General features: G+C 37.4%; 1 protein-coding gene across 11 annotated transcripts in view; it reads left to right on the forward strand.

Moving 5' to 3' along the window:
- The window catches only part of GLI3 (GLI family zinc finger 3), a 402,298-nt gene that overhangs the window by 296,599 nt on the left and 93,428 nt on the right, over positions 1–12,271 (forward strand). For all 11 annotated transcript variants that reach the window (XR_005555977.1, XM_039336712.1, XM_039336715.1 and 8 more), the window contains one exon: positions 583–784. Coding sequence is in view for 10 of the 11 variants with exons in the window: in XM_039336712.1 (XP_039192646.1) it covers positions 583–784 (202 nt within the window). In the remaining variant the exon portion in view is untranslated. The remainder of the gene's footprint in view (positions 1–582; positions 785–12,271) is intronic.

Consider the following 12,271-nt stretch of genomic DNA (forward strand, 5'->3'; position numbering starts at 1 on the left):
GGTTTAATCTAATATTTCTTCTAATCTTTTTTGCAGAATTGCTAGGAAGCTTTAAGTTTTATTTCATTCTAAGCCTCCAGGAGAAAATATAAAATATAAATACCTATAGATATTTTGGAAGAATTTTTATTTTATTCATGAACAAAACATGCATCTTGATTTTCTTTATGTTGAGTGAAAGCTTTTAGCAATTTTTAGAAAAGGTTTTGAGTTAACTACTAGCTTAGATTTGAACCACTCCATCTCCTTGCTTCTAGTGAATTAATAAAATGAAAATCTAAACAGCTATCAGATACATAAATCATTGGAAATGTGAAAGATAACATATAAAGGTCTTTTCCCTTTGTTTAGCAATTTATCATTTTGCTAGCACATTAACCAAGAAAGCTTCCTTGAGGTAAGCAATGGAAAGATAAATGTTTTTTTCTTAATTTTTCTCAGTTGTACTAGTAGATCATAAGTGAAAAGAGTGCAGTTGTCAAAAACATGTACTATTGTTGCAACTCTTTATATCCACTGCCAGTAGCATTAAAAAAAGGAGGATTGGTGCTCTGATAAATAATTGGTTTTTTTATACAACAGGTACTAGGTTTTCAAGTCCCAGGTTACCAACAAGACCAAGTCGAAAACGAACATTGTCCTTATCACCGCTGTCTGATCATAGTTTTGACCTTCAGACCATGATCCGCACATCTCCAAACTCCTTGGTGACAATTCTGAACAATTCCCGTAGCAGTTCTTCAGCTAGTGGCTCTTACGGGCATTTATCTGCAAGTGCAATAAGGTAAATCCTGACACATTGCAAGAATTTTCAGTATACAGAATATATCAGTCTTGCAAAACTTCATAAATCATTTTACGAACAACTTTTTGTACTTTCATTTCAAGCAACTATATCTGGGATCAAGAAATTAATCCTCCCCAAAGATATCGTATTATTTAAATATCCTTTTTTAGGAAATTATGAACACCAAAATTAAAAGATCCTGAGCAATCAAAACCATTTAAATGAAATGTATTTTAGGAGGAGATATAAAGAATACAACATATTCAAAGGAAGTCTATTCTAAAATGCATGACGATTTTAAAGAGTTAGGGTTAGTGTTCAAAATAATGTTTTTTAGAATCCTGTGCAGAATAGGATTTTTTATGAGAAAATAATCTCATAAGGCCTTTGATTTTCTTTTGTTATTGTTTCTTGGTGACTGCTATTCTAGAACAGATTGGTTATATATGATACAATATATAGCAATTTAATACAATTTAGTTATTTTCTTTTAAAGCTATCTAAATTAGTAATTATCATCTAGTGAAATCATGTTCTATAATCTATGCATTTTAAAAAGAAATTCAGTTCACTATTTTGCAATCTCTCATTCTTTATTTATTTGACCAGGTTTGAGTATTGCTACTGACTAAAGGTGCATCTAAATGTTTTTGAGCTACTGGAAAAATGACTGTTTATGAAAGCTAACACTGATAGTTATATGAAAAGATTAATTTCATCACAAGACATTTTGATGCATAACTAATCCTTGATAAAAGATTCTACCTTGGGCAGAAAGAGAAGACCTTGATTAATGTTTTGTTCTTGATTGCCTCTGTATAATATACAAGTATCTCCTGTATACAAGTAATATAGTTACTATTATTTTTGATCATGTCAAAAGACAAGAAAGCTGAATAGGCACTTGGGGGAAATTTAATAGCCGTGGGAAGAAAGTAGGAGAAGGATCTTAAAGCCCCTGAATGAAGGCAGGATATAATTGGTGTGCCTGTATGTGTGCCTGTGTTTGTGTGTGCATGTTTATGTGTGTGCTTGTATTTCTCTATGTATGTGTTTATAGTACACACACACACACACATACACACAAATTTATCATTACTTAAATATAGAAACTAAGAAGTATAATTGTATGTAATATAAAGGCTTAAAAATGGGACGTTCAGCTTATTTTTTATTCCAGGCAACTGGCAGTTTTCTTGACAAGATTTCCAGACACAGTTTGCCATTGCCTCCTTCCCAGGGCTGAGATAGAATGATTGTTGCAAGGTTACTCAGTTAATTTATTAGCTAAGATGGGATTAAAACTCCCTGTCTTCCAGGTTTTAGTCTGATGCTTTAGCAGCTAAATCAAACTGGATGTTTGCATATTCTTGTGCTATTCAGACAACAAGCAAGGAAAGCATGCAATTAAGCTTAATTAGTTCCTTTGTATTTGTACATATACTTATCTAATTTCACAGTTAGCTTACTATAATAAGTTATGCCCAACAAAGTTATTCAGGTTACTGTGCCCAACAAGGCTAATCAAATAACTGTGCCCAACAAGGCTACTCAAATTGCTTTAAGTATTGCTGCCCAACTAGGCACCAATACTTAACATACACTGTCAACACAGGTGATCAGGCTGTGTTAGAGTGGGCTGGGAAGCAGACTCAGGGCACCCCCTGCTCCAACAAGAGTCATCTCAAACTTTGGGGTGTGGGTTCATTCCATGTGTATAATACATCTTGCCCCAATCATATCAGGAACTTTACATCCTCACTCCTTGTTCCAAGATTCCATAAAAAATGCAATCTACTACATTCTGTACACCCACTGATGTTCTACCTGGTATCACTATTAATAAATATGCATACACACCATTCTTATCAGTAGTACAGACATTCCAGCAACATGAATTTCCTAGTGAGTTCATTAAAAAGTTAACTATGGATGTATACAGAAGTCCATAAAAAGTTCATATTACAGATCTTCTTATTCATAGCTAATGTAGATATTAACTAATATCATATTTGTGAGATATTCATAACATATAGCATAAAAATATAACATATGCCCTCTCTTGAACTATTGCAAGAGGAAGCAAGCAGTAATTCATTATTTAGCAGAAGAATCAATAGGTCTACTTGGTTTAAACAAAGAACAACAAGTAACTAAAATCAAAACAAACAGAAAAACAATTCCAACAAATATATTTTTCAACCAACCAAAAGGAAGCCAACTTGTTAGCGTGTCCCAAATAGTTATGAAAAAGTTATGCATCTTCTCCCAAAATTGTCTAGCATCAGCTGTAAGACCAACAAGTTGATAAATTTTATAAACATCTTCTTCAATCAGTCCATAATTGTTGACATACATGCAACAAGAATGGTTCATCATTACACACACTCTTCCTTGTTTGGCCAGCATACTATCAAGGACAATCCGATTATCCATAACAATTCATGCCAGTGAATCGATCTCTTCTTAAAGATCTATAATGGCTTTCCTGGTAGTATTTAAACTTGTTTCCAAAAGCATAGAGAGGTTATGAACAAGGTGTATTGATTTGCTGGAATTGCTGATAACCAGGAATAAATTCTTGGGCTAGAAAATCATAACAAACCAAGACCATTTATATCTCAGTGGAGAATGAATAAATGCAGATTGTAGGCTTTTGTGCAGAGAAATTAGAGTTACATAATAAGCAAGAGTACTGCAGGCCACTTTAGCTGACTGTGTTCAGCAGGTCAGCGGTTCAAATCTCACCGGCTCAAGGTTGAGTCAGCCTTCCATCCTTCCGGGGTAGGTAAAATGAGCACCCAGATTGTTGGGGGCAATGTAAATATATATATACATTGCTTACTGGTGTACACCGCTTAGAGAGTGCTTGCACTTAAAGCGGTATATAAGTCTCATAAATAAATAAATAAATAAATAAATAAATAAATGTACAAGAATCTTTCCAACTCCCAGGAAGGATTTTAAATCCTCCTTTACCACATGCCCAAATAAGACCTGGAGGAGGAACTGTTCCATATCCTTTGTATGTTCTCTGAACAAAATACCAAGGACAGTGTGGATTCAACCTTTTTGAATCATTAAAACATTATTTAAACCCACCAGTGTGATTAGTACACTGGGCAGCACTCCATAGCTGACTGCATATATCCAAATGAGATGTAATAAAAAGATTACTAAGTTTGTCAGTAGTGAGTTTACACTTTTCTAATTTAGTCTTTCTGATACGTCCCCATCAGCCAAAAGAATTTAAGGGATACTGGGACATGTTGCTTCACCAAGATATATTTCCTGGGAAAAATACGGTGTTGTCTGGACATTGTTCAATAATGATGTTTGCTCCATCACGAGCTAACCATTGATCCTTGTTTAATTGCATGATTAAGCCTTTAGACATAGCGGGTAAAAACCCTATCTTAACCAAACCATTAAGTTGAGTAATCAAAACCTTAGGAGTTAGAGTCAATCTCCCTCTAACAATTCCCATTGGGACCGTAGGGCTTCTATGATGTTCAACAGTTACTAATTATTTGAGCCAAGTGGAGATAAGTGGATTTCTCCTTCAAATGACAATACCAACAATCAGACATATTAATAGCTTTTTAGTAAACAATGTGACTCTATACTACCAATTTGTTTCCCTTTTAACATTATATCTAGAAAAAATCATCAGCAAGAATATTAATAGACAGTAAGTTCCTTCTTTGATCACTGCTATGTGCTAAACCTGAAAGAAGTATAAAAGGATAAATCAATTTGAAATTAAATCATGTGTGATGGTATTGGATGGAAGATTCCTGAACTTATCCCTCTTCTAGTTCAAATTTTGTGCATAGTACAAGTAGTTTGAAGAGTTGTTTCTACAAACAAAACACAGAAAAAAAGAAACAAAACAAAACAAAAATAAAAGAAACACAAGTTCAAAAAGTGCCTCCTGAAGCTGTGAATGCTCCAACACTGGAAGTTTTTACAAAGAGCCTGGACAGCCATTTGTCTAAAATGATATAGGGTTTCCTACCTGAGCAGGGGGTTGGACTAGATTACCTCCAAGGTCCCTTCCAACACTATTATTACTATTGTTACTGTTATTATTAAATACAGGAGCCATATGGTCCCATGCAAATGATAACTCTTATTTCTATATCACATGAGCCACTTACATAATCTCTTGAGAGAACATATATGCAAGAGCCATTTCCCAAGATTATTTCTGGGGTAGGGAAAACAGTACAATCAGTCCACATCCATAAACCATCATTATTGTGGTGGAGATCTGTCCAGTAAGATTCCGGTGCATTAAAAAAAAATAAGAGATCCAGCCAGTAATCCAGAACCGATCTCATGGCAACATTGGTATGCTTCAATTCGTTGCCTGTTTAAAATATTTAAAAAGACAATCATCCATACCCACTCCAGTCCATTTTGGACACAAGGGCAAATATATCACTTGCCTAATACAAGCTCAAGACCCCTGTCAATATTGTCCATAATCTCCATGATTCTCACACAATACTTCACAATCACAAATTGGACCACAATCACAGCAATAATAACAACAAAAACAACCACACAGGCAATAACAGAATTTACACATTTACCATCTAATCCTTATAGTCTATAGATCTATATTTTCAGTTTCTAAAGATGTTATTTCAAGTTCAAAGATAGGTTTTATTTGCAATAATCCTTTCTTGTTTTATGTGTTATTACCAACAGCTTTGTTCTCCTCCTGGGGTCTCCTGGGATTCTCAAGGGAAGCCTTGTGATAGATGGTAGTTTGATACCACTACCCTTTCGTATCTTTCTAAAGCAGAACAATATTATGTTTAGTTTTCATTGTTCCTGGAAAAATTTGGCAGGATGCATTCATGACATCTGTTTAATCTGTGGTAGGGAAGACTTCATTTCTAGAAAAAAAAAATTATGCCTGAGCATCATCGTAAACGGGCTTAATCTGACTGCGGTGTATCCATTTTTGATTGTTTAAAAGATAGCTGACAAGTGGAATACATTTTAAAATGACAAAATGCCTTTTGTACCATGGCACCAAGGTATGTTCCTTTTTCCCCAGGCTTTTGTACATTACTTTAGATCCTGTAGGCAGACATTCAATAGTACTTACTGATCCCTCTTGTTTTCTTTCAACTTCTTATTTTACCTTTTCCTGAATTTCTTTCCTATATTTCAATACATCAAACCACTGTTGTTCTATTTCATCTTGAATCCATAATGATGGAAATCCAAGTTCCATATGTGCCCCAAATAAGATTTCATATGGGATCATCCCCAGTCCATTAATGGGGGAGTGCCATAAAGCTGCCAAAACAGTAGGCAACTTCTCATCCCAATCCTTCCCATTAGCTTTAACCAATTTCCGCTATAATTCCTTAATCTTACCATCACAACGTTCCACCTTACCTGAACTCTGGCCTGTAGCTAATGTGTAGTTTCCTATAAATTCCCAATGCATCAGTCATTATTCCTATGACTTCTGACACAAAGGCTGATTCTCTGTCACTACTCAAAATTCTTGGAGTACCAAATCTACAAAACACTTCTTGATACAGTTTCTTAGCTGTAAACTCTGCTCCATTATTTTAGTAGGAAAAGCCTCTGACCATCTACTAATCTATCAATCACTACTAACAAATATTTATTGCCTCTCTGTGTTACAGGGAATTTATATAATCAATATACAATATTGCCCAAGGTTTGAATTGCCTTTGAGGCAAGATAGTAACTTGTGGTTGTGAATAACCACGTTTTTCAAACAGACAATTATCAATAATATGAGAAATGAGAGGGTGATGTTGATTAGTAAACCCACATCATTTCCCTCAAAGGAGAATTTTCTTCTCCTTCATGTCCTACAGCATGCAAATGAAAAACAAGATTCTCTACTTCAGTTTTTACAGAAGTGATGATAGTAGAAGAAGCAGAATGCACCAAGGTGTCTGCTGCTTGATTCAAATCAACTGCCCATGAAGTCCTTGGTTTCTGGTGTGCCTTAATCCAATAGACTATAACCTGTATCTTCAGTATTAAGGTATAAATGTTGTCATTCTTCATATTGTTTCAGGGGGCCCCCTAAAATATTGGTCCATCCATCTTTGACCCAAAAAGGCAAAAATTCTGTTAACGCTTGATAAATATACCAGCTGTCTGTTAAAACATGCAGGGTAGCTAAATCCAAAGCATCAACTTCTTCTAAAACCAATCTTCTTCAGCACTTTTTCTTTGCAGTTCATGTCTAAAGGTATCACCAGAGATAGACACCCCAGCTGCCACAGTAAATTGGTGATTACCATCCCACCAGGATCCTCCATCAATAGCTCAAAACTCAAATTCTGGTTTATTAGGAAGGATCCCACTTTGGACTAATGACACAGCTTCTTCCCTGGACAAGAGCAAAAGGAATTTCCCATGTCCATCAAACTAATCAAAGGATCAGGGGAAGGCAAAATCTCAAAATCATAACCTTTAAGGTAGAGGTATAGAAGCCATTATACAATAGTATTATTAATATGGGGAAAAATTTTGCCCTGTAAAATATATTTCAGAGAGCCATGGGTAGATTGTGCAATTACATGTTGCCACCCTATGGAACTCTCAAAATATTGCAATGCCCACAGGCTGCATCAGATTCACACTCATTATACCATTTCCCAGGAGCTCCCCATTTCCTGAATGCTAAACCAATAGTAGATATTTATTATTGGTGTCTTTCTGAAAGCTTCAGGCAACCATGAAGGTCTTAAAAAGAAAGGATAATTGGGGTCCAGAGGCTGTAACTTAATGGATCGTCAGACCCATAGTTTTAATTTCTCCAAGCGGTCAGTGAGGTCCACAGTCCATTCCCAAGATACATTCTTCTTCAAGAGATGATATAGTGGAGCAGTGAGTTCAGCATAATTAGGTATGTGATCTTGGACAAAACCAAAAGCACTGAAATGGATCCTCAATATGAACAGGCATTGGCATGGAATAGAGGGCATGTACTCTTTGCTCATCTATTCCATAGAGATCTTGATCAATTGATAATCCCAAAAACTTTACTCATAGCTTTACTAACTGGGCTTTCTCAAGATTTACTTTAAAGCCAGAGTCCTGGATCAAACTTAAGACCTCCAAAGTTCATTCCTTACTTCCTGCTCTGTTTCTGCTTGAACTAAAATATCATCAGCATAAGAGTAAACATGAATATGGTCATCAGTATTGGTATTTCTAGTATTTCTCTCACATATTTATGTGCTATCACAGGCAAACTGTGAAACCCTTGAGAAACACGATAAAATGTATATTGTTTTTCCCCGTAAGTGAAAACAAAATGTGGTTTACTTTCTTCAGTCAAAGGTAAAGTAAAAAACAATTAGCTAAATCAATCACACTGAAATATCAAAAACTAGGTAAAATCTGAGTCTTCAAATCCGTAATGCTGGCAACAATAGGAACCATAAGAGGGGTTACTCTATTTACTTTCCTAAAATCAACAACCATTCAATATGTTTTCCCATCAGATTTTAAACTGGCCAAATTGGGCTTTTAAAAGGGCTTCTTGTTTCTTCTATAATGCCTTCAGCTAAAAAGCCCTCAACAACTGGTTTCAGGCCCTGAACAGCAGCCGAATTTAAGGCATACTGTCTTTGAGGAGGTACAGTGGGGACTATAATTTCTACCATTGCTGAAATATGCTTTCCTGCATATTTACTATATTTACTGGTTTGGTGGACTCGAGGGACCTGATTTTTCCACCATTCCAAGATATCTCCCTGATTCTCTTTTATTCTCACAGAATGAACCTTTCCTTTAAAAGGGGTTAATTTAAAAATATATCTTTTGGGGGTAAACCAAAATCCTTTATTAAAGAAAGGCATCCCCAGAATAAGGTTCTTGTTGCTCTCTAGTCTCTACTCTCTAGCTAAATAGGGCTTATTGTTCATCCTTGGAGCAAAATCCACTGTTTCAGCATACATTCTTAAAAGTCTTTGGTTCTTAGAAGTCATCAAACCCTCTTCATCAATTTCTAGAGCCAAATTGGTAGTCCATACAATCAGTTTTTTTATGAGTCCTAGCCTCCATTTTAAATCCCTTAATTCTCCAGTAGATATTGGTTCATAAGAAAGTTGGTGTTTAAAACCCCTCCCTGTGTCTGCACTAATAGAAACCTTCTTTATGGCAGAAACATTAGGTCCAAAAGGACCACAACATGGGTTAGTAGAACACTTAGGTTCATCATAACATGTTGTGTCAAAACCATCACAAAGATCATATTTACTCATACAAGAGACCCTTTCTTGTTTATTTTTACTAACAGCTGAAATTTTACATCAGCTGTGCCAGACTTTGTGTTCTAGTTTTCATATCTTGTAATTTTCTGGTTTGATCTTCCATAGATTATTTCATTTCTCTAACTATTTCAGTTTTTTCAAGGATTTGTTCCAAAGCTTTTTTCTCCTAACTCCTACTTTTTGTTAATTTCCTTTTGCACCATTACCATCAATGTCCCTAGTTTCTTCCAAGTTTTCCAAAACAGATTTCAGAGCATAATCTAAAAAGACTATGGTTGTACTGTCTTCCTTAGTAATAGGATGTATATTCTTATATATTGTAGACTTTACCTTTTCTAAAGAACCCTTATCTCCCTTTAGCATCTCCAATAATTCCCTCTTATCTTTCTCTAATATCTCTGTTGTCTCTTGGGTTCCAGTTAAACCCTGCTGAGCATTATGCAACATATCATTGTAATAACCAGCTTGTCCCTCATTATCAGGAGGTAGAATCCAAATGGTCTGCCTCCTTTCCTTCTTTTCTTTATCTTTCTCTTTTTCCTTCTCTTTGACTTTCCTTTTTCCCAACAAGAACCTGCTTGTCATTGTCTTTCTTGCCCGAATGCAAGCCAAGAATCCTGCCAACTATGCCAATTATGTCATAAAATTGAGTTCAGGTCACTCAGAGTTACATTTTCCAATAGTTCTTTTATTCTTGTGTTATTTGGACAAAAAGCAAGGCAAGCAATTAAGCTTAATTAGTTCCTTTATATTTGTACATATACTTGTCTAATTTCAGAGTTAGCTTACTATAATAAGTTGTGCTCAACAAGACTATTCAGGTTACTGTGCCCAACAAGGCTAACCAGCTTCAGGGTATGGGTTCATTCCACGCTGCTCTTTATACTCAATTTATTTACTCAAAAGCCATGTATATAGTATATCCTGCCCCAACCATGTCAGGAACTTTATATTCTTACTCCTTGTTCCAAGATTCCATGAAAAATGCAATCTACTGCATTCCGTATAGTCACTGATGTTCTATTACCATTAATAAATCATGCATAAACCCCATTCTTATCAGTAATACACACATTCTAGCAAGATGAATTTCCTAGTGAGTTCATTAAAAAGTTAAATATGGTTGTATAACAGAAGTTCATAAAAAGTTTGTATTACAGACCTTCTATATTCATAGCTAATGTAGATATTAACTAATATCGTATTTGTGAGATATTCATAACATATAGCATGAAAATATAACAATCAGCGTTCCTCAACTTTTCCAATTCCACAGACTGCAGCAACAGCAGGAGAGGATGCTTTTGCTTGTGCGCATGCTGCTTGAGTAAATGCGCTTCGCATGCTCTCCCATCACTTATGTGGCTCAATCCCAATGGGCAGTGGACCTGATTTAAATAACACATTATGTTTTCTCTCCCCCTCCATTCTTTACTTTTGGATGTAGACTGAACTTGTTTAACTGTTATCTATATTAAAAAAAAATAAAGTTAAGAATGAACATGAGCTTGTGTGGCCCAAAATTCAGCAGTTATTAACTAATCCTGTTTTGGTGGAATGAGGAAAATTAAACTGTTTTTAGAGAAGGAAAGGGGCACTCCTTTGTATTCAAGAGGGTCTGGGCTCATGCCCTGCAGGACTCTGTCTGCCCCTGATCCATAATCATTTAGCTATAACTGCAAATTTGGGAAAGGACTGCCTGCTTGCTTTCTCTGAAAATGCTGCTCAGTCTGTGCCATAGCAGTACTCATTGCTTCAGTTAAGCAGAGGCAAGCTTATGCAGGACTTATTACAAATCATGAAATTAGTTTCATAACACCTAAATTTATTATTATTTGTGGGCGTATATGCTCAACATTTTATCTTTTGCACAAGTTTGATGAGTAGTATGCAAAAATACCTTACTGCATTATTTCTCAAACTTGACAACTTTAAGATGTGTGGATTTCAATTGCCAGAATTCCCCAGCCAGCCAGCTGGCTAGAGAATTCTGGGAGTTTAAGTCCACACATCTTAAAATTGCTGTGATTGAGACACACTACATTAATGAGTGGATGGGGGAGTAGCAGCGATCAACTGGCCTGAGTTGGAGAGAGGAGTTGTGGAGAGCTGTTGAAGCTGAGTTCCAATCGTACTGCCCTCAGCCCAAAGGAGCCAAGGGGATGGAGTGGTGAAAATGTGAAGCCTCGGAGGGAATGCCAAGATGTGGCAGCCAGTCAGTAGAGCACCTGAGGCAGCAGTTTAGCAGCCTGGAAGTCCATGGAGGAGATCAATCCCACAGCTGGATACCAAATCTGAGGGGGTTCAGCCCTGACCCTGAGACTGACGCTGATCCCTTCACCCCAGCACTCATTGGGAGCAGCTGCTGCAATGGCAGGGAGGACAGTTAGCCCACTGTCTGGGTTACCTTCGCTGCCGGGACCCAATCTGGGGTGGAGAGCCTACAGCCCACCACCAACACCTGACCCACAGCTTGGGGAGAGAGAGTGGGTTGGCAACCCCTGCCGAGGCACAGGTATGGAGTACAGCCATGGATATACCCAGACCATGGGGCGTGGGTACAGTGGCCTCAGCCAATGCCGGCACCCAGGCCACCTCCTCCTCCATCGCTGAGGGTGACATTTGATGGGAGCCCAGAAAAGCTGGCATTTTTCGTAAGTCAAGTCTTGACCCACCTTGATTGGTACGGAGATGATTCCCCTGATAATCTGGTTCGGGTGGATGTTGTCTTGGCTAACCTCAAAGGGGAGACAGAAGAATGGGTGACCATCCTCCATGCCAAAGGTGCTCCTGAGCTGGCAGATCCAAATGCTTTCCTCTCTGGCCTCAGGGCCTGGTTTGGGGACCCTGTGCAGACCTAGTGGATGGAGCTGGAAGTCTGGATGGTCAAGCAGGTTACCAAAGCTGAGGCACTGGTTGGAACAGTTCCTGACCAGTACTTTTGAGAGGGGCTGAGCCATGACCTATTCCATCTATGTTTAGCCTGAGGGATCCCAAATCGGCTTGGGAACTGGTACCAGCTAGTCACCATTGTGGAGCTGGACCTGGCAGTATACAAGGGTGATGGGGTTGTCAGCCCATGCCCAAAGAAGGTCCAGGAGAAGCGTGCCTTGGGGAAAAAAGAAATCAGCGGCAGTGCCCCTGATACCTGCAAAGCTGGCCAAGTGTGCACCCATTGTGTGTTTCTGGTGCAGCC

Source organism: Crotalus tigris, unplaced genomic scaffold (genome assembly GCF_016545835.1).
Source record: "Crotalus tigris isolate CLP2741 ecotype Arizona unplaced genomic scaffold, ASM1654583v1 scf7180000017666.379230911805:20528666, whole genome shotgun sequence".
Taxonomy (NCBI): domain Eukaryota; kingdom Metazoa; phylum Chordata; class Lepidosauria; order Squamata; family Viperidae; genus Crotalus; species Crotalus tigris.